This window comes from Aulonocara stuartgranti, assembly GCF_965226115.1.
Source record: "Aulonocara stuartgranti genome assembly, chromosome: 5".
In the NCBI taxonomy this organism is placed as follows: Eukaryota; Metazoa; Chordata; class Actinopteri; order Cichliformes; family Cichlidae; genus Aulonocara; species Aulonocara stuartgranti.
This window is the reverse complement of record NC_138943.1, coordinates 7,375,375-7,398,935: the sequence shown is the minus strand read 5'-3', so window position 1 is coordinate 7,398,935 and position 23,561 is coordinate 7,375,375. Positions and strand designations below refer to the sequence as shown.

General features: G+C 38.8%; 1 protein-coding gene across 2 annotated transcripts in view; it reads right to left on the bottom strand.

Annotated features, from left to right (window-relative positions):
• The window catches only part of tafa3a (TAFA chemokine like family member 3a), a 117,951-nt gene that overhangs the window by 5,108 nt on the left and 89,282 nt on the right, over window positions 1-23,561 (bottom strand). Inside the window, exons 3-5 of one of the 2 annotated variants that reach the window (XM_082533999.1) lie at window positions 9,586-9,735; window positions 8,651-8,775; window positions 8,320-8,432 (exon numbers count right to left, since the gene is read on the bottom strand). In XM_082533999.1, the coding sequence (XP_082390125.1) occupies window positions 8,320-8,432; window positions 8,651-8,775; window positions 9,586-9,735 (388 nt within the window). The remainder of the gene's footprint in view (window positions 1-8,319; window positions 8,433-8,650; window positions 8,776-9,585; window positions 9,736-23,561) is intronic. The other variant, XM_082534000.1, reaches the window with a different exon arrangement.

The following is a 23,561-nucleotide window of genomic DNA, read 5'->3' as shown; positions in this document are numbered from 1 at the left end:
CCTGCCACACAGCCGAAACATGACAGCACTCTTTGAATTTCTTCATGATACTTCTCACTCTAGTTCGTGACAATTTAAAATGTTGTGATAATGCCATGTCCTGATTTGTGAGCATCAGCATTTCATTTTCCTCAAGTCTAAACTGATTTATTTTGTTTTTTACTATCATTCCTTCTCAAAGGACACCTTAAACCCTTTCTGCAGTTTTTACACTACGTGTAAATTGGAAGGTATCCCTCAGTTTTAACTTGATGTTTCAAGCAGTGCGTGTGCGTGTATCTCCATGGTTGGGGGGGGGATTATTTTATTTTATGCTTTCTAAAGAAACTACTATAAAATGTTATGTTAAAAGTACAAAAAAGTGGTACATTTTTACAAAAACCTCATCTGTATTTCTGTTTTCAGGCCATCCGTTATTAGATTTGCACTTATTATTATTGTATTGTTAAAAACTAACAAACAAAACAAAAAAAAAAAATCTATCTGTTGAATCAGATTACTTAATCCCTTTGCCTGTTTAGTTGTGTTTTACTTCCTGCTTGATTTGCTAGCTGTTCTGTGTCTGGTACTGACTTTAACTTGCCCTGTCTCGCTATGTTCATCATCTTCAGCTGTGTTAGTTCTCCACCCATTACTTCTCCCATTTGTCGTTTGTTGTGTTGTATGTGTAGTTGTGTGTCCTTGTAGTAGAACATTTCCTGTATTGGGATTCCTAGTGTTTTCTGAGTCTGGATTCCCTGTGCTTCTTGTACATTCCAATAAATCTTGGATGTTTGGATTCCGTGGTTTTGCTCTTTGTTCATCCCCAGATGTTAGACTTTGTAATTTCTTGACTTATCAGCATTAAAAGCTTGTTAATATTTTACTCCTGTCTTCTGCATCCTGTATTTGTGCAGGTAAATTACCACCATACACGCACAGTCTTTTCTATGACACATTGCATCCTTATTTATAATATTTAATTTTTAATTATTACATTTCACTTTATTGCTCAGTAACTGTGAAAACCCCACAACTTCTTTTATACACTGAAGATGTTTTCTATTGTAAAAGGAAAGTTAGAAAAGTACAAGTACAAACACATTTGTGACTGCAGAAGCAGATTCTAACGGGCATTTGACCTCTTAAAGAACTAGTGACAGAGAGAAAAAGCTTGGACACTAAACAGAGTAAAACCACAGCAAAACAATGTTAGCAGTCACAAAAACCTGAAGCCTAGCAAAAGCTTATCAAAGCATTTAGCATTCATTGGTTTCTGGGTGTCATTGTGATGGTTGCTGGGGAGTAAACACACAAAGGGGAATCAGCAGAAGTCAGCTCCTTCGGGTTTAGTGCTTAAGTTGCTTCAGGATAAAAGACCACACTTGACTGTTCAACCGCAGGTCAGTCACATTAATAATCTAAGACTCCGCTTTGGATGGATAGCTACTGAAGCACACGTATGCAGAAGCACATTCGTGTATACACTATTGCCATATCCATGAGAATCAGCACATCATTGTTAAGTAACAAAAAGACTAATTCACAGTTCTAGAGTTTTCATTGTGCAAATTACATAGTTGATGTCAGCCTCAATCAATGATTTAAAAAGCAAAACAACTGTCATTAAACGTATTTAGCTCATCTTTCTGAGCTGTCTATTGATTAAACATTTGCTGAGCATTTCCCTGCCTTTTAACTCTAAAAAACAGTTTTATTCTCATGCTTTCGACTGGCAATATAGTTGGGATTCAGTTTCAAGAAAAAACTACCATTGTGTTCATTGATATTTTCTTTTATAGTCATTTTAATCAATTAGAAGATGGTATAGGGTTCCCCGTTGGCAGATGTGTAATGATGAGAGTTTATTTCAGGCCTGGACGGTGGAAAGAAATTCCAATAAGGCCGCTTGTCATTACTGGACTAGCAGCTTTGGACTAACAGGTTTGTTTTGAGACCAGATATAGTGTGAATAACCAGCATCAGCACTGTTCTGCTTTTCCATTACCTTTCAATGAATTTACCTTTGTGTTGGAGTATAAACCATCTATTTAAAGGAATTTCTCATGCTTATTTCTTTCTTGTTGTTTTAACAATACGCATTTTCCGTTATATTTTGGCCAGTAAAACTTATTTTCTCATGTGGATATTGTCTCGGAAAACATTAGATTCCAGCTAGGGTTATTTGTCCTCTCAGCTGAACTGCACCTATAATTTATCTGATACATTGTAGCTAAAATGCATACACTTTACACAGTTATGTTAGAGAGAACAAGAGATATTTTCACTTTTTTTTTTTTTTTTTTTTTTTTTTTTTTTTTTTTTTTTACAGGAAAAAAAAATCTCTCTTGGACAGCTATCAATCAACACACTTCAACACATTCTCTACAAGCGGCACCTGTCAAGTGGAAAGCCTCTCTTTTTGTTTTGTCTTCTGATTGATGAGAAGTGAAAAGCAGGAACAGCCGAGGTTGTAATTCCTGACATTACGAGCAGAACCATAACGCTAGCTGCTGCTGGACATGCTGAGAAAGAGGTAACAACTGGAGCTGTCTGAAAAGGGGCCTAGGGAGGTGTTAAGACATCTACTTTACTGATGTGACTTCATCATAACTGAATTGACACTTCTTTTTAATCGAAGCAACACTGCTGGGCAATAAGTACTGTAGGAGGCATGTACTGCAAAGTCTGTTCTGGACCCTTAATGTTCCAAATATGAAAAATAACTTACAGACTGAAGAGTGTAAACTGAGCTCAGTCTTAAAGCAGTATTGTAAACAACAGTGGGGTTACCTTTTGTTCTCTAAAGCATTTCTGCCCACTGGTTTTGTAAAGACACCGATAAAAGCTGTGAAGCCAAAACAAACTGTAAACTTGCAAGTCCTAAGTTCAAAGAAACCAATATGCAGTGTACTGTAAAACCAGGCCACCTCTGACCTTTCCCGTTCTGTACACGGACTTACTTAAATTAATGTAATTATGACTGTTATTGGACTTTTTCACTTTACCCAAATCACGTATTATCTAAAAAATGGAGTGTAAAATATAATTTTCACCAGGGTTTATGTCTTTCAACCTAAGTTGTAACCAAGACTTAAAAGGCTTACATTTTGAATCACTGAAATACTATTTTTGGATATGCTCCAGTTTCATTTGTTGGGATTTCTATTCAGAGAGTAATAGACTTCACAGAAACATTTACTGCACCAATGCCACACTTAAGAACCTGAGCTCAGTCCTCAGGAAACCCTCCCTTCATTCCTCAGAATGATGCTAACTGTTGAGATACTCAGGTACAGAGCCCTCTAGCAAACATAAGCCGTCCCTGGCTTGCTCTCTGTGGGAGGTAGCAAGGCCATGAGCATGGAGCGACCCCCGCTGACTCCCTAATCAAAAAAGAGTCGAGGTTCTGACGGGTTCTACTAGCCACCTGGACCCCTGCTCGTCTGTGCCTCTGTTTCTGCTTTCCCATGGCTGTGTGAGAGGGCATGAATTATTAACCCGGCTAAAATAAAAAGCTCTGCTTCATCCCAGCCTCCTGTAGGCATGAATAATGGAAGAGGCAGCTCAACTACAGGCGTTTGGTGAGTCAAACAGTGGACCGTGATGGATGGCTAAGGGCCTACTGTGTCCCCCCTCCTCACCTACCATCCACTTCAGGTCCACCACACCCTCAAACCCAAAACACACTTCCAGATAACCTCTATTAATCTCCAGAAGTGCTCCAGCTTGAGCCCTCCTGGCTCCTTCAGCATATCCCACTCGACAATTTTGCTTCCTGGGGGAATATTTGTTCGTTGTTTGTTTGTCTTTCTCCTGCCATTGCTTGCCTTTGTTTTGCTTCTCTCTTGCACTTTGGAAGTCAAATGCAAGCCTATTCGAAGGCAGGCTGTGATTCAAGCCTCCTCTCACTTAACCTTAATGCAGAAACCTTGAGGATGAGATGGCAACATGGTATACGAATCTGATCAGTCATGCGAAACATTTCGTTCATCAGAGGCTGCAGTTTCCATCTTGTATCAGTGACCTCAGTGGTGTACAATCACATTGTCTGTTACAGATACGATAATTGTTTTTTGCTTACAAAGTAGTCAACTACCAACTGCAGTGCAGACTCTCATGATAATTGTATTTCTATATTTATTCTAGTCATATAAAAGATTATATCTGACTTTCAGCCTGTAATGATTTAATTGCTTTGAGTGTGAAATTATGCATGCAGAAAAAAGACAAATGTCTTATTGCATATATTAATGAAGCACAAAATGAATATCCAGTAATCATTTTGACACTAAATATTTTGCAGGCTGGCTGTCTTAAAACAAGCTCAACTGTCAACTTGTGATTAAAACCCTGAGCTAATTTCATGATTTAATAATTGTAATTCATCACAAGTGCTATTTAGATATGTCAGATTATCTCTTAAATCCCCCCAAAATTACATTCTGACAGAAAAAGTTTAAAGAAACCAGTTGTGACTAATGTTACAACAATTGGCTCTGATTAAATAAGCATTCCTTTTGAATGTTGCTTAACAGGAGCTAAATATAAAATAAACTAAAGCCATAATAAAATATACAGCATATGCTATATTTATCTCAGGTCATCTCCAAAGTTGTTTAAGAACATGGTGAAGGTTTGGCAGTATCTCTATTTATATGCATTGTTATGATGTAGCTCAGGGAACATATCTCTATATCGGTCCGATAACATACCTATCATCAGTATATGAATGTGTGATATTCTTCATTTCTTAATTTCACATCTACTATAATGTGTTCAGCATATGTATACACTAATGGAAAACTTTATTAGGTACACCTGTTCAACTCCTTAACACAAATAACTATTCAGTCAATCACATGTAGACATGGTGAAGATGACCTGCTGACATCTTGATGGGAAGAAAAGTGGGACCTTTCTTCCCACTTTTGACTCAAACCAAGCATCAAAAGTACAAAGAAAGTTCATTTAAGTGACTTTGAATGTGACATGGTTTTTGGTGTGAGACAGGCTGTCCTGAGTAATTCAGAAACTGGTGATCTACTGAGATTTTCCTGTACGACCATCACTGGAATTTAGAGTGAATGGTGCAAAAACTAGTAGTAGAACAAATCTCTGAATGTACAACAGCATTGAACCTTGAAGTATGTGGCCTCCATTAGCAGCAGAAGACCACATTAATGTTACTCCTGTCAGCTAGGCTACAATTCACACAGAATCACTTAAATTGGACATCTGATATTTAATAATTCTTCTTCTTTATCATTTTCTGCTGAAAAATTCACATGTTAGTACCCATCATTGGATGGCTGCTTCCATCCATCCATCCATCTTCATCCGCTTTGTCCGGGGCCGGGTCGCGGGGGCAGCAGCCTAAGCAAAGAGGCCCAGACCTCCCTCTCCCCAGCCACCTCCTCCAGTTTATCCGGGGGAATACCAAGGCGTTCCCAGGCCAGCCGAGAGATATAATCTCTCCAGCGTGTCCTGGGTCTGCCCCGGGGCCTCCTCCCGGTGGGACATGCCTGGAACACCTCACCCAAGAGGCGCCCAGGGGGCATCCTTGTCAGATGCCCGAACCACCTCAGCTGGCTCCTTTCGATGTGGAGCAGCAGCTGCTCTACTCTGAGCCCCTCCCGGATGGCCGAACTTCTCACCCTATCTCTAAGGGAGAGGCCAGCCACCCTTCGGAGGAAGCTCATTTCTGCCGCTTGTATCCGCGATCTCGTTCTTTCGGTCACTACCCACAGCTCGTGGCCATAGGTGAGGGTAGGGACGTAGATCGACCGGTAAATTGAGAGCTTCGCTTTTACACTCAGCTCCCTCTTCACCACGACGGACCGGTGCAGCGTCCGCATTACTGCAGCTGCAGCCCCAATCCGTCTGTCGATCTCCGGCTCCCTTCTCCCATCACTCGCGAACAAGACCCCGAGATACTTGAACTCCTCCACTTGGGGCAGGAACTCATCCCCGACCCGGAGTGGGCACTCCACCCTTTTCCGGCTGAGAACCATGGCCTCAGATTTGGAGGTGTTGATCCTCATTCCCGCTGCTTCACACTCGGCTGCGAACCGTTCCAGTGCGAGCTGGAGGCCCTCACCCGATGAAGCCAACAGAACCACATCATCTGCAAAAATCAGAGATGAGATTCTGAGGCCACCAAAGCGAAAGCCCTCTGCCACTTGGCTGCGCCTAGAAATCCTGTCCATAAAAATTATGAACAGAACCGGAGACAAAGGGCAGCCCTGGCGGAGCCCATCACCCACCGGGAACGAGTCCGACTTATTGCCGGCAATGCGAACCAAGCTCTTGCAACGGTTGTATAGGGACCGAATGGCCCGTAGCAATGGGCCAGACACCCCATATTCCCGCAACACCTCCCACAGGACACCCCGAGGGACACGGTCGAATGCTTCCAAGAGGATTAATATACCTGTCACAAACCTCAAATCATCTCTAACTGGTTTCTGGAAAGTAACTGCACTCAAATGGCTTCCACAATCTTGATCTCAGTCAGCAATGTGCAGCTGACAAATTTGCAGCAACCGTATGATGCTGTTATGCTGATATAGACCTGAGGAATGTTTCCAGCACCTTGTTAAATCTATGCCACAAAGGCAATAGAGGATCCAGACTGATACCAGCAACGTGTACCTTATAAAATATCCAGTCAGTGTACAATACCATGCATTTTTATTGCCTTCTTTACTTGGAACCAAGCGTTTTCCAGAAAGCCTGATTGAGCTTTTCAGTCCAAAACAGTTTTAAACTGGCACCTTTCACTCCATGGCTGACGCAGTTGGATCATATATTACCGTAATTGTCGGGCTATAAGCCGCTACTTTTTGCACAAGCTTTGAACCCTGCGGCTTTTAGTCAGGTGCTGCTTTTCTATGGATTGTCCATGATTTTTGTGGTATCGTAAGACGATTTGTTTTGTTTGTTCCGCTGTTGTACGGCACTACGTTGCCTGATCGGGGTTCAAGAGTGGTATGTTGGTCACATGTCCGTCCGCCAGGCAACGTAGTGCCGTACAAAGTAGCACGAAAAACAAACTTCAAAGTAGCGCTACGCGTTCAGCGGGAGGCGTGGATGATGAGCGGCGATAAACTTGCGAAAAGCAAGTTATGCCCAACTCCACCAGTGGATTCTGACAGCGTGGAAAAGTGTGAAAACATCCACGATCACCAACGGATTTCGAAGGGCTGGACTGCTGCATGATGAAGAGGAGGACACCGCCACGGCCCTTCTGAGGGTGTTTGACTCCGACACTGACAACGAGGATTTCTTTGGTTTTGAAAGTGACAACGAAGGAGAGAAGCGGAGAGTGGATGACGAAGCCATCCTGGGCCTGTTCGTTTCCGACACTGGAGAAGACGACTTTGGTGGTTTTAGTGCGCAGGAAGATGGTGGTGAATGACTGACTTTTCTTCTTGTTAAAGCCGTGTCACTGCACCTGAGCCTAAAAGGTAGGCCGAATCTATTTTTCTGGTGTGCTGTAGGTTATTGTTTTGTACTACATTTGTTACTCATTTATGAAGCACAGTACATGTTTCATACTTGTAATTACCGCTACTTGTACATATACCTAAAAAGTTATGCAAATATGTACCCATAACTTGTTTTTCAAAATACTAATAAAAGTGATGTGTCTCCAAACAGCCATCTCTTTCCTGACAATTCCCTTTGTGCATATTCTCTTACATATGATAAGTCAACAGTAAATACGGTAAACGCATTTAGCCTGTCAGCTCCCTACAAAGTTTCAATGATTGTGCCAAGGTGGGAAAAGAGGATGTAATTGTCTGGTGTATTTAACAACACTTGAGCGATCATCCCGTGTCCTGCCTCCTGCAGCTCAAGCCAGGCAGTTTGTTCACATAAACCAACCGAATTTTTCTAACATAATCTAGAATTTGGATGATTGAACACAGTCAGAAATTGTCCAAACTACCTACTTTAGCCTATTGTACGTTAAGTTCTATTGCTACTATTTTGCTAATATAACAAAACTAGATTTGTTTTCTGGCTAGCTATACCAATCTTCATTTTACACATTCCTTGGTATTTTGTGGATAAAATTGCTTTTGAGTTCAGTTGTGCCAAAATAAACTGAGGGTTGAGGCCAGAATTCTTTGGCTTTAATTGTATTGCATGGAAGAGTACATTTCAGCAGCAGCTTCCCTTTACATCCTGGTCTGCCCCAGAGCCTGCTGCATTGCCGAATACCTCATCTAAATGCTGCAACCAAATTAGTAGCTTAAGTAAAATACAATAAACTGACTGTAGTTAGACAACAAAATAGGTCTAAAAGTAAATAGATTGCTGAACTTAACTCACCCCCTTCCAGTGCAGAAGCTGATCGCTTCAAGATACACTTCACTGATTCTCCCCTGTGAGTCACATCTTCCTCTCCTGCTGCCTTCTACTCTGCCTACTCTGATCTCATTCATCTGAAGTTAATGAAAAAAAAAAACTTTCAGTGCTTTCTTAGGTTTTCTTCCTTTTTTCTTTCACCTCGCACCTCCCCGTTATTTTAGGGTCACATTTTCTTACAGCTTTTATTCTAGGCTGTGACTTTGTTATCACTGTGTCATTGTGTTGATTTTAGCAATTTAATGAATGAAGGCGCGAACCCACTTTTTACTTTCAAACACAGAACTCAACACACCTTAGTTGTCTTAACTTTGTTTCCTGTACTGCAGCTCCATCCTTTGAGATCAGGCAGCACTTTACACTCTTCTCCATCCATGCAGGGATGCATCTGGCACCACCACTTCTGTGCAACTATGGATGCTGGGAGTAAAATAAAAGTGGAAATAAAGGAAAAGAGAAAAACAGCAGAGTAAACAATTAGCACCATGCTGTTTAAATATGTAGCGTTCTTCTGCTCTGACTGAAGTAACAGCAAGTGCCTTTGACTTCTATACACAGCACAGTGATTAACGAGAGCACTTTGATCTCTAGCTGGTGGTGGAGACCTGTCAGTCCTGCTCCAGAGTGTTTTCAGGCCTGAATTACAGGGCATGGGTCAATGTCAAGCCAGTGAGAGTAGTGAGCAGGTGTGTTAAGGTGTGTGGAGGATGAATGTTTGTATGTAGGAGGAGAACAAAAGCGTGCAGCAAGCTTATGCGTCAAGATTTTTTGTTGCTTCAAGGAGGCCTATAGGGCAGAAACAGCTTTCCCTGACATTTCTAAAGTGAAGGGAGAACTGTCAAAATATGGAAGCCTTGTCAGAGATATTACAGTGAAAAGAGGAGATAGGGATCGATTCACCTGTAACTGAGGCCACTTTTGACATAATTTTAAATGACCTGGCCTTCTGTCTATTCCACTGAACATGTCTGATATAAAGCAGACAAACAGCTGAGCGAATGAACTGATAAGTGAATTGATTTGAAGATTATGAAGCCTTTGGGTTATACAACAGCAATCTCAACATTGTATTTTTTGCTTCACGAGAAACTCCTTGTGCCAAACGATCAGTGAAATAAGCACCAGAGGCACAGTGACAGGTGTGACAGGTTTACACCGTGCCACATTTCTACCCTAATCAGAATTTGGTCTCAAATCATCACCAAAACTGTAATGAGAAGCTTGGCATACCGTCTACACAAGATGGAGCTGCTCTTGTTGTTCCTGCCACCTGTCCAGGGAAGCAGGAGCATTTGACAGTCTGGGATCGCTCTTCGATCTTGTTCTTGTTGCAGCATCGATGTGCAGCAATTACCTCACAGGTTCCTGCTTTCACATGAACTGGAAACACAAATATACACAGTGGTTAGAATATATGAGACGGCCTTTTTCAAACTGAAATATCTCTCACCACAACAACAAAGCTACAAATACCAAGACTCTAAATGGGTAGTTTGTATAGAGTGTTTGTATTTTTTAATATAAGAGTGTTTTCTTTTTCTTATAATGCGTGGTATGTCTTGATGCATTCTCAATCATCCAGGTAAGTAAATCTCCAAAAGCTGATTCTGTTCATCTGGACGTATATTTTTTGGATCCACTGAAAATCACATTAAATCGTTTAAAGGAGCATTGCGTTAGGAGATCTATTTAGCCAGTACTTTGGTCACAAGAGGAGGAGCGCATGTTGTGATTGTGGGAGAAGCTGGAGCTCCCATAGAAAATAACTGCAAGCAGAAGGGTACAAACTCAGGGCCGTCTTGCATGGAACCAAAACTTTCAACCACTGAACCTCTATTCCCTCTCTGAACGTCCAAACTTGTTTTTGATATTCTGCCCCATTCCCATGTGGTTGCACTAAAAATGTAATTCTTTGCAAAGGTTACTTTCTAATACAGATTATCTAATTGTCCTTACCTTTCTTGTATCATTTAGGGAAATTAATCATACAGAAGACTCCAGTGCAGTTGATGGGAATCATTTTAAATATACAATTTTGACTAATTACAGTCAGCAGTGGGCTTGGCTAAAAATAAATGAAAGTGCCCATTTTTATGGTGATGGATGAACATAGTAAATAGTGCAGCACATTTCCAGCATTTGTGGTACACTAAACTAACCAGTTGCGGGTGGTACTCTCATATTACTGTACAGATATGTAAGTTTTATCAGTTTTGCAAGAGAGCAAAGAAATTTAAAGATGCCCAAAAGCTAACAAAATGAATAAAAACAAGGTACACTGGCATCTTTTGGTAATATGGTGTCAACTACCCAGCTATTAAAGTATAGTACAGCTCAAAAAAACTTTTTTTTTTTAATTCAGAAAGTTCAAATTTCATAGATTCTTTATTGGTTACCTCTAAATTAAAATATTTCAAGTCCTTTTTGCTTTACTTTTGATGTTCATGGCTTATAGCTCATGTAAATGAGAAATCCAGTATCCTAAATTTTTAGAATAGCTCCAATGATCAGTTAGAAGGATTTACAATACAGAACATTTCCAATGAAATCCAATATTTAATCTAAAAAGAGAACATTGGTCCAAAAAGGCATCTGGCACTGTTCTTTTTCAACTTAGTTCAGATAAGCAATGTTGTCTCTGGCTCAGGAGTGGGTTGACGTTAGCTCTGACAGTTGCAGCCTCTTTCCTGAGGATATCTGTTTGCAGTGGCTCTTGATGGTCTGACACCAGCTTCTGTTGTTTGTGCAACTTTTCCTACCACACTTTTCAACTTTTTATCAATATGCTTCAATACAGCAGCCGCACAGCCAGCTTCTCCAGCCATGACCTTCTGTGGCTTACCCTCTCTATGGAGTGTTTTGATGATCGTTATTCAGATAACAGTGAAGTCAACAGTCTTCCCTATGATTGTGGTTACATTCATTGAACTAGATGGAGACAGCTATATTGTTTGAATAGTGATTTACTCAAGTTCAAAATGGCATATTCTAATAATTGAACAAATATTTGATTTTCAAGCGTTACAAGCAACAATTCTGGATTACTTGGATTACATGGATTAGTAATATGAAATCCACTGTACAGTTCTTTCCAACAAAACAAGTGTTCTGCAGAGCTCAAGAGAAAGTAGTCATCCAGTATGAAAGATAGTATAAAGCATAGTGCTGAGAAAAGGTGCAAGAGAGACTGTTGTTAATGTTTTGTCAGGACACGAGTTTTGCCCCATAGAAGACTGAAAAACATTTCCCTTTGTGCTTTCATGCCTATATTATTATAAGGAGAGTCCCACTAGTACCAATTATCTGTTATAGTGAAATCTTATTTGAAACACCAAAACACCATAGCTACTTATATCCAGGTCATACCCCAGGTGGAGGAGCCTGACTTTGAACTCCATGTAGCTCCACTGGTCCACATACCATATCCTTGAGCGGCATACACAATGCAGCTCACCCATAGTTGCAACCAGAGGACAAAAGTAACACCTTCGATTAGGGTAAGCCTAATCTAACTGATAATATAACATCAACAAAAGACATAGTTTTAAATTATTTGGCAAAATAATGGCAATACAATGCAATACCAGTTACAAGGACATTGTTTTTACTGTCATTAGCTTTGATGAAACATCAATACTGCTCTTTACATTATATTCATTACTTTTCTGGATAGACCCATCTCAATGCTGTGCATGTTTGTGTTTTGGTACCTAACAAACACTGCTGCATAGGTAAAATAAATAAATAAAAACAGCATCTGAAAAGTTCTGACAATACTATCAGATAAGCCTTAATTATGTCTGTAAAGATTTTCCAATTTGGGCCTCTTCTTGAAAATAAATTGCAGCGAGCTTCCATCTTCCCATTAGCTAGCAATCCTGAAATCTCATCTACAACATTAAAAACATTTTGCTTCCAATCAATAAGGTGCTATTCACATTCCCACAAAAGCCAAGACAACAATTGACGATTAAGTGCTTTTCAGTGAGCAGAAACTTACTGATGCAAAAACAGGTCAGGCTGCATGCCCTTGATGTGATTATCTTTAAGCCACCAGCACGCCCCCGGTCAAAGTTAATTTCAAAAGTTGGAATAGCTTTGTCAGAATATTCAAACTTTGTTAAGAGATAGATGCACACGGACAATAGGTGATCCCTAGAGGGGCAATGGGGGAAGATAGTCATTGTAAATTACCTTATTGTGAGGGAAAACAAATAGAGCATTAACTGATTAGTCATTACACCTTTTATATAATGGATATAATGGATTAATAACGGCTTACATCAAAACAATATAATTGCATCAACTCAAAGATAAGGCTAGATATCACATTCAAACCCTGTCTGAACTCTGATGTGCTTCATTTATATAGTTTTTTTTTTCTGTATACATCTCCACGCTACCATTTTTCTCTAGGTAAAAGTCTCAGTGTGATTAAAGAAAATGTTTGTTTCTTTCCCTGAATGACCTGGCCAAGAGGGCAACAGACATCACAGCAATTATTAAAAGTCACAGTCTACAAGAGTTAACACAATATGCAGATTGCATAAAATAAATATCAAGGTCAAAACAGGTTCAGTGCAACTTGAAGAGCAACTACAAGAATCCAGTCTTTTATAACTGACTTATTATTTTGTAAAGTGGGGCAGCATAACAAAGCAAATATTGTCGTTTTGTTGTTTATTCTATACATAAAAATTTGTAAACTATTATGAGAGAAAGTGACTTTGGTTTTTACATATTTTATATTTTAACAGATAGTAAGGAACCAGTCCAGGGGCAGATTTGTATATAAAATTTTATGTATAAAACCAGATTGATATATGACTAAGTGGGAATTGGGATGGACACCTAGCTAGCTTAGCTATTAATATTACTAAACATGCAATGGTAATTAGTATCCAATTTCCTTAGGTGCTGGTCAGGCACATTCATAAAGAGGCAATCACCCTGATGTAAAAAGAAACAAAGCAAGTGAGAGCTACAGCATAGGCTGCAAGTGAGAATGGGACTGTAGACTCGTTAAGGAAACAGAAAGCGGCTAGTTTGGACACCCCATCTGAAGACAACCACTGATTAAAACTGGAGCTGCTGACCAAGGTCGCTGACTGTGAGGCTCGTTCTAAAAACCCCATGCAGTGTGGAAGGGGTGAGCGGTCAGAGAGCAGGCCATAGGGGTCAGCTGAGTAAGAAACAACAATGTGTGATTACTATGGCTTCTACATAGTGGGCATGGAGTCCTGGGAAATAATGATACCAGAGAAAGAGTTTTTCAAAAACTGGAAAACTAGAGACAAACTTGGAGTTAAAACCTTTAAGACTTTGGGTGAAAATTTAGGTTGACTGACCTAAATGGACTAAACTCTTTTTGCAATAGCCAAGTACTGATAGGACATAGGTCTCAAGGTAAGGCCGAATTCAGACTGCTTACATGAAACACAAATGTTTCACATGAAGATTACATTTTGTTTTGTTTTTTTACCGTAAAACAGCAGAATGAAAGACATAAAATGCAATGTATACATGCAGAAAATAGGTTGCCTGTTATCTTTTCTGTGTGAAAATATCCATGTAGCCACATAAATGGCTCGCAAGCCCTGTGATCAATACATTTCTATTAAAGCACTTAGGACTACCATCGGTTTAAATCAGCAGGCACAAACATTAGCAGCAGGGAAAACTGAGAGACAAACCGAGGTGAAAGGACAGAGACCACTAATGAGAGCTGGCACAAGGCCCAACCCTTCAGCCAGTCAATACCACTCTAATCTCCTCTGCAATGATATTCATCGAAACCTGATTGATTAATGCCAAAATTCAACCAGAACCTGCACAAAAGTATGGAGGAAACAATTTACTGCAATTGCTGAACAATTACATATGACATTTAAATAATTGTGAATTATTAGTACAACAAATATAAAGCTTTTCTAGCTTGCTAGGTTGTGTTCCAGCAACATCATTAGGATTAGCAATGGGTCATAAAACATGAAACTTAAACCGATGTATAGTCACTCTTGAGATAATGATGATTATTTGGTTATTTGTCAGCTGAATTTGTTTATTTTTATGAACACATTGTATAGTCTGATGACTAAAATCCCTTATGTCAGTGCGAGTTAGCATCAGCTACGCTATATTGTATTGGTAAATATGGTGGGAAGGAGAAAACCTAGCTCTGTGGCCTCATTTAGACGGTAAAGATCATTCAGTGTTTTAAGTGATGTTTATTTCAGATGAAAGCCGGGTGACTGAATGTATCTCATCAGTTAATGGTATTAAGCTGACATAGCCTTTACTTTAATAATGTCATCTTACAAAACTATTATTTGGACTGTAAGTAACACAATTGACAAACTCAGTCGGAATGAACATTTCCTTTAGTGTCTTCCTTGTAATCCCAAATTGTGGATAGTTTAGACACTGATGATAATTGAAATAATTTTCATATAATAATAGAGTCACAAAAAAGATTTATTTAAAGGCTGAAAAACTCAAACTGACCTACTGTACACTTATTGTACTATGAAGTTCATAGTACTCTTCATGAGTAAACTCGTCGTTTTTTATGAGCCCATTTCAGTTTACAATAAGAGACTTTGCAAAGTGTGAATCCCGTGGTGCAAAAAGGAAAGAGATGACAGATGCACTCTTCTTTTAATTTTCTTATTTTCCCCATCACGTTGCCCACTAGCTCTGACTTATTTTTATTCATTTATTTAGTGCCAACACAATGACAAAAGGCAGGCAGGAAAAAGAGAACCACAGCCGCTGTTTTTATTTATAAAATGTCCTCATGAGTCATGCTTCATTCTCACATTTTCGTTTTACAAGCAAGTTTTTTGTGTTCTGAAAAAGCTAAATAGAACATAAGAACATTATCTGTTTAATTCAAGAACTCAGTCACACTCACCTAAAGTCATACATGATGACATGCACACATTTGAGGTAATAGTAATTCTTTAAAAAAGGCCACTGACTAGTCCTAAGGTCAATCTGACATTAAAGTTATATTTGGAGTGTTGCTGATTTCTGCAAAAATACACTTTTTAGGCCACATATATACATTAAAAGCAGACTGCAATTTGTCCTGCAACCCAAAATAAATCAGGTCATAGCTTAGAAAGCCCTTGAGAAACGCTGTTGCAAACTGAACCTTGTGGAACAGAGCTATACATTCATTTCTCTACTAAAAAAAACTTGTTGGCAATCACTAGTGCTCTCCTGTTGTTCTTACCAAAGAACTGATCGCAAGGGTTAGGAGAAAGCAACAGGTTACTGTCAGCTTCTACAGCAATCAAACAATTGATCTAACATGCCGGTGTGGAGGCGTCCAGGACAACACGCTGTTCCTGCTGTCAGCTGCATGACTTGCTATATCAGGATCACCTGGTCAGTCAAGCACAACATACAGTAATAGAAGCACGACAGAGAATACATGAAAAAGAGGAACGTGGTAATGGTGTCTGGAAGACCTCACAGACTGCAAAAAGGAGAAATACTTCTTGAAGAGGCAAAACTGAGGCACATAATGCATCGAATCATCTCTTACAAGTTCAAAAACTTAAACTGAGGTAATACTATGAATGACATCCTGGAATAGGGTGTTTCTATTTGTTGTAGAATTTTTGTAAGCATATTTCCAAAAGTGCTGTTAAAAGCTCTAAAAGCACCTTGAATAACTTTCAGCTGATCCAATATGCTACAGCGATAGCACTGACTGGGACAAGAAAGAGACCATATTTCTCCCTGTTAAATTCAGAATTAAATGTAAAATTGTTCTGTTCGCACATAGTCTTGAATAATCACCCCAATATAGACCTCCACTGTACCTTATTATCCTAACCGAGTACTTCGTGTCAGACTGCAGGCTTACTTGTGAGCTTTCAAAAGCAGAATAGGTGGACATGCCTTCAGCTATCAGGCCCCTCCACTATGGAACCAGCTCCCAGTTTGGATACAGGAGACAGACACTATTTTTCAGATTCGACTTAAAACCTTCCTTTGTGAAAAAGCTTCTAGTTAGGGACGGATCAAGTGATGCTGAACCATCCCTTAGTCATGCTGCAATGGGTTTCCTCCCGACTGTTTCCGAGTGATTGTTGGTGTTTCTTTTCTAATTAAAGATCATAAGATTTAAAACTTAAACTGTCATGGTTCTGGGGCTTTGACCCAGGTTTTTTGAGTTTGTTGTTCATTTGTGCAGAATACTGAAATTCTGATCTTCACTTTAAGGGAGCTTCTTTTTTTTTTGTTATTTAAGTTCTTGGTTCTTGTTTAATTTAGTTTCCTTTCATGTCCAGTTTCCCAGTCTTTTCTCTGTATGTCCTCATCAGCATCCCCCTCAGCAGTCCTGCTTTAGTTTGGCTATTGCTTGCTTTTATGTCTGTCCCCCTTTTTATGTCAGTCCATCATGTGTTTCTATATCTGTTATCCCTGTCTTAATGTCAAGCTCACGTGTCTTTGCCTGAGTCTCAGTGTCCTTGTCACTTTGTTTCCTTTTGACAGTCCCTCGTTTTATATGTGTTACATTTAGTTTTGCTTCCCTTATTTCACTGGTCAGATTTTGTCCAGCTGTGTTTTCCACCCATTGCTCAGACTCTGGATATCCTGTGTATTTAGCTCCTTAGTTTTCCTCTGTTCCTTGTCACGTCGTTGTCATCTTCTCATGTTGTGTGTATGTGTGTGTGAGTCTCAGGGTTTGTGGTTTCAGTTAGTTTACTCCAGCTTAGCTCTGTTTGTTACAGTATATTGTTCAATCAGCCAGTTGCCAGCAAATAAAGCTCTGTCTTAAGTTAAGCCTGTTTGCCAAGTCCTGCATTTTGGGTCCTCTCTCTGCCTGCCACACAACCAGCTCATGACACTTACAATATAACACACCTTGAGCCAGTAACAAATTTCTATTTTGATACCAGCTTAGGCTTTTATTTCCTGTCACACTCCTTCTCTCTACTTTCAATAACAAATAAAAAATACATATAAAACATAACTCTCATGAAACTGACAAATGTCATGTAACAACTCTGTATCCTGTATTATTAGGTATGAGACAAATATAAACAAAAATAGAAGGAACATATTTCAAGCATTTGAAAAATATCTTATGATAGTTAGCATTTAAAAAATATATATTGTTTCTTTTGTAGTCACCATTACTGAGAGTTTTTGAGCTGAACCTCCAGCATCTCTTTGCATACAGCTCCTGTAATGTAAAAAATGTAAATCTGTAAACATAAAATGCATCAACACGCAGTCAAAGAAACAGTGAAGGTCATGCGACATCTAGTATTGTTTGCAAAATGAAATCTACTGAGTGTTCATCAAGGTGCCTGAGGTCAGTTCATCAAAGAACTGACAAACAAGAAACGCCACAGAGTCTTGAATATCAATGGCATCACCTTAAGTGGGGAAATATTCCAAATGGGTTATTTCATCGTTAGCTGCACTGCATTCATGCTCATTTAGCGACATCAAAGGAACAACACTGATATATATATATATATATATATATATATATATATATATATATATATATATATATATATATATATATATATATATATATATATATATATATAGCACAAAATGAGATATTTATTAATGACCCATCAAATCAAATTAGTTAGGTAGTTAAAGGAGCTTATATCATTTAGAAGAAAATACATAATTAATAAATAATTTTAGCTTTAATATAACAATTATACATCTAGAGTGAGTAAGAACCTGCTTATCTAAACTCCAAGTGTACAGTTCAAACAAGTGCACTTGACAGACCCTAGTGTTCTTAAGTTGAATTAACATCAAATCAAATCTTCTTGTTGACGTGAAAAGACCCACACCTGACAAGAAATAATCTCTGTTATTCAATAAGGTATGAAGCACATTAAGCTTTAGTGGGCTTACACCACAGAAGGACAGGGAACAAAAAAAATCCAGTGTGTATTTTCTGTTTCAATCTTGCCCCATGCAGTGTGCAGCTAGTCAGCCTTTTTCAGTTGGCAAACGTAGAGGCAGATCAAAACACTGAAAACAGAGTAAGGTTCTGGCCAGAGGGCCCAACCGCAGAAACAGCAGCAGCCATAAAAAAAAACTGAGGTTGTGGGGCATACAATAGAGACACTATATGAATTAATAATGATTCAAATCATACTATTTGTTCCAAAGGCCGGTAACCCATTTTTGCCAACTCAAAAGCCTCTACATGCTGAACACAACTAACTGCAGCATATTTTCCAGGTATAACAGAGGCTACAAATGACAACAGCTACCAGCTTCCCACAGCCAAAACACTCATTAATAGGAAATGTGAGTGGGCATTAAAAATAGATCCTGGTAAAACAATTGAAACAGATACATTAAAAAAAATCTGTCATTGTGGCATCAAAAACACCAGAGACATACTGAAGTATTGACTTATGAAACATTCATTCCTATTGCCTGGTGAGAAATACAAAGTGATCTCTCACAAGAGCAGTGTTTAATTGGATTACCATATCAGAAAAGACTGACTCGTTTCTGCCATGCTGTAAACCTGCTGAGCTGACGATCAGGCCCAGCACGATGCAGAGACGCACTCACCTCTGAGAGAGAGGCAGAATCAGTTTAATTTAACTGGAAATTCTACTTTTTATCAGTGTGGATGCTATTCTCATATTTTTGGGACAAACATTGGTCAAGATGACATTTAACAGCAAAGTCTCTGCTGCTAAGTATTGTTTTATCTTGTGTTTTTGATGGGGAACACTATGTTCTTTTGTTGGTTCATTTTTATCGCTCTCATCAGCATTATTTCCCTCATTTGTTTTTTGAGAAGGTGAAGAGCCCTCTTGTCAGTTCGTATCATATAATTCACATAATTTTCATACTCATGAAATCATTCAGTGACCCCCTCATGCAATATTGATGGGGGAATTGTCATCCTGAAAGAGCCCACTCCAATTAGACGAGAAATGTTTCATTATACATTGTACTGCAGTGACCCTTCCTTCTCCAAGGACAAGTGAACCCAAAAGATGTTCCCATAAGAGCTGCCGCTGTAGTGATCATGCATTAATTTGCAACATGTCTGTCTGTAGGAGAATGAGATATTTCCCAACTGGGAGAGACAAAAACAAAGCTAAAAACAGGGTAAATAACAGGATCTTTATTTTGAGTGTGGCAAACTTTCAACTACTACCCACTAGACAAGTGTTAATTAAAAAAATATATAAAAGAACAACAGAGAGACGTACAATATGTGATAATGAATGTTAGTCTATGTTATATAGCTGTATTAAGAAGCTACAGTTTGCTAACATGTTCACCATACAAAGATGCGATATTTTGGTCTTTGTCGCTGTTTTTTTTGCGGTTTTCTGTACTGAGGTGGTGAAAAAAATCATTACTGCAGGTTTAAAATTAACAGCACTAGAGAAGCAAACTCCACAGCATAGCAGATCCAGCAAGGTCCAATGTGAGCTGATATTACAAACTAAATAAGCTATAATAGCAGGCACATTTTATAGTATGAGATGATTTCGATTTTTTTGTTTTTGTTGTTCGGATAGACGTCTGGACAATTTCTATTATTCTCTTATTAAAAGAACACAATGAGGAACCAAATGTTTTGACAACATAAAAAGAAATATGAAAAGAACATCAAAAAAGATCACTTTCTTCTTAAGGAAAGCACTTGCAGGTTGATATTCAGCATTTGTGAGAGTAATCAAACCAAAAACCAAGCTAATCATAATCATCTGCAACATGGTGCTTTTGAGATTAGATGAAAAGGGAGAAACACTAGTAAAAGAGAAGCTAGTATTGCTTGTTCATCTGTCTTTATTCTCCAAGCACAGTTTTGTTGTGTAAAAAAAAAACATTTAAAAAAAAAAGCTGAATTTTCCTTTATATTTAATCTTCTACTCACTGAGGACAATCGTTAGAGAGAAAGAATATAGAAACAGATGAGTGGGCTCTCACATTCCCAGAGTGTATGCTTTAGTGGTTTAGATGAAGTCGATGTCAGTACCATTCATCTAGCTGCCACAGTGTAAGAGCCCACCACTGACTGATCAATTGAAGTCCCTCAAGGAATCATACAGCCTTATAAGTGAAAGGCTACTGAAGTTATTAAATCCAGGGACAGCAGTGGCAGCAGCAGTGAGACAGAAACAGACTTATACATGGCGTCAAAGCCTTCTCTTATTCTCTGTATAGCTACTGCAAATGTAATAAGGGATATTCAGAAACACCACCAGAGACCCATTAAATTCTTATTCTTACTTTCATGATTTTCTGGCACATTTAAAATATAATGCTACATGTATGTTCCTTTTTTAATCTTAAGAGTTCATGATCGAATACAAAGCTTGTTTGTCTTGTGTCACCTACTGCAGGTACTTCAATCAAAGCAGTCTGGCATTTATGGATAACACCACTGTGTGCCACTCTGCACATTCAGATCTAGAAACCTATAAAATAAAGTTAAATTATGTGCATTCTGGTCAGCTCTATTTGCTTCCATAACATTTAGTTAGGACTTTTGGTTTTATTTCCTAAGAAAATATTTTAACATGCACAATTTTAAATTCACGTGTTTTAGGATTTGGCATTTTGTTATAGCTCTGACTGGTTTAATTACCATAAAAGCTTTTTTGCTTTCATGCTCTTTGCTTTGTAGTGACTGACGGAGATTTGTAATATGACTAATAGATTTGTAATGACTAATAAACTGTTCAAGGTTTAGGAAAGATTTGCACATGTCTGGTCTGATGAGCAGAAACACCTAAATGTCTTTATGCTGTCTTGGTCTTTGAAAAGGGAAAAATAATCTTTCAAAATAACCTGATGTCACAATTATGATTCAACTTAAAAGACGTTTTGTGTTCTCATTCAGGTCTAGGCTACCTACTGAATTGTTTTGTGTGCTACTAAGAATGAACAGAAACCAGAGATATCACAATACAGAAAGGTTTTTTCTTGCAAGATGAGTGACTTTATATGTGTGGTATAATATTTTTATTTTTAAATCTACACACTGAATTTGCAAACATATGTAGTGCTTAGCAAATAAAGAACTGAACAGTCAAAAGGTGTACAAAGCATAGGACACATCCAAAAGAGTGTGCATCTTTTACTTTGACTTAGTGAGTATATGCCTGTGCATCTCTGTGTGACAATGCTTTGATGAGTGTGTCTCCTTTTAGTTTTTATCTTTTTTCTATTGCTTGGCATGCACACATAGATGTTCGAAAGCATCAGAGCAAAGCCAAACACATTTTCGGCTAATGTTTAGTTTACTTTGTGCATAAACGCATACAATCAGTTTATTAAATATTGAAGAAATATGTGGCTTCCACCTCATTCTTCATTCTTCTTATCATTATTCTTATGCTTCAAAATTGATCTAAAATCAAATCTTTACTTGAACTTGACTGAGTATCACAGGGCAGTGGCCCCCAACCCTCGGTCCATGGACTGGTACCGGTCCATGAGTCGTTTGGTACTGGGCTACAAGAGTTGAGGCTCTGGTGTGAAATTTATGGTTTTCATGGTTTTTATTGGCTTTTATTGGGGGGGGTTACTGTTTTTATCATTACCTCGGGTCTTTTCTCGTGTGTTGTGAACCGCTGTTATAGAGAACACTTTCCAGATGCTTTCCTCATCCTACTACTATAAATGAAGTGGGGCCTCTGTGATTACTCCTGTCTAATACTTAAATACTTTCTTTTTTTAAATTAAAACCCCACCTTGTACTTTTGAATCTTCTGTTTTAAAGTCTGGATATTTTTCTTAAAGCACAAACTGCATTCACTGGGAACATCATTTTCTACCAAAGGAGATATCAATAGAGTTTAGATCACTTTGAAGCTGTGAAGCCAAAAGTAGATAAGTGTAATTGTGAAAACCTGATCTTCTTAGCAGAATTTAATTTCTTATATCAAAATAAATCCATAGAAAATGTTGTGTTTTATATCTTCCTCTGAGCTGCCACACTCAAAGAAGAGCAAAACTCTTGGATGTATCTGAATGGAGAATGTTTATATCCCCAATCTCAAAACCTAACTCATGCCTATAAAGCAATGATGTTTAACATTACAATAATTACATTATAAATATTCCTGGATTTTTCTAGAAGCATTATTAGTGGCTGTCCACGAAAAACGTCTCTTGGACTCCACAGAGGCAGACGAGAGAGAAGCCAGGGATCCTTTACTATCTGTGGTCTCTCATCTGACATGCACACATGGTGGTTATCTGTCAAGTGGATGTCATGTCTGCTCTAAATGGTTGCCATCTCTGCTTTCCAACTGGATTCCCATGTTTTTCATGTTGAGCAGATTCCACTGATGCCTTTCAGAGCTGAGTGACTGGTGCAGCATCATGAAACACAGGATTGGTTCAGGGGGAAAAAAGGAGATGAGTAACCTCAGTTAAATCCTACATTTCTATAACAATGGCTGAACCACAATCATTTCTACTGCAGAAAGATCCATCTTCATTAGACATAGGAGCCTGTGGTAAAAGTGGAGCAACAAGCTCAGTCTGAAAATAAGACTAATGGTTTGTTTCCAGTTATTCATAGCTGAGGAGCAGAGATTATTCTGCTCTAAATCAAACTGTCATGTAATTACATTAACAATGCTGCTAACTGAGAGGTATATTTAACCAGTTGCTCTAAATCAAACCTTGTCCTAGAAAACAATATTATCTCGTTAGTGGTGAGGCAGCCACCGGCACTGATCCCCTGTTGAATTGCGGGCCGCCTGAGGACACTATTAAAGGAGCATCTGACCCGTCCACCCACTGACAGCTCAATATAAATGTTCCTCTTTTTAATAGACCATCTTGCTGAAAAATATGTCGACAAACCTTTTAAAAAAGCCATTTCAGAAGAACTCCAATGGTCCCACCCATTACTTTTTATGCTCCAGTCCATTCACATAAACTTGATGCTCAGCCTCGGTTGCTGTTTTTATGGTCCGATGTGGACACTCAGCACTGCACTTCATTCCTGAGGAAATGTGAGCCAGAAGGCGAAAAGTCATGGAGCGCAGCCGGAAGATGGAGGCAAGCAATTGATAGACTACATTTCAGAAGCTTATATTTCACTTTATTCAGTCAGTATCCAGCCTCTAGTGAATAACCACCAGACCTAGCATAGCACTGCTTTAAAAGAAAAGAGGAAACTACCCCAAGCTGAATGGATGATGAGTTTCATAAAGTGT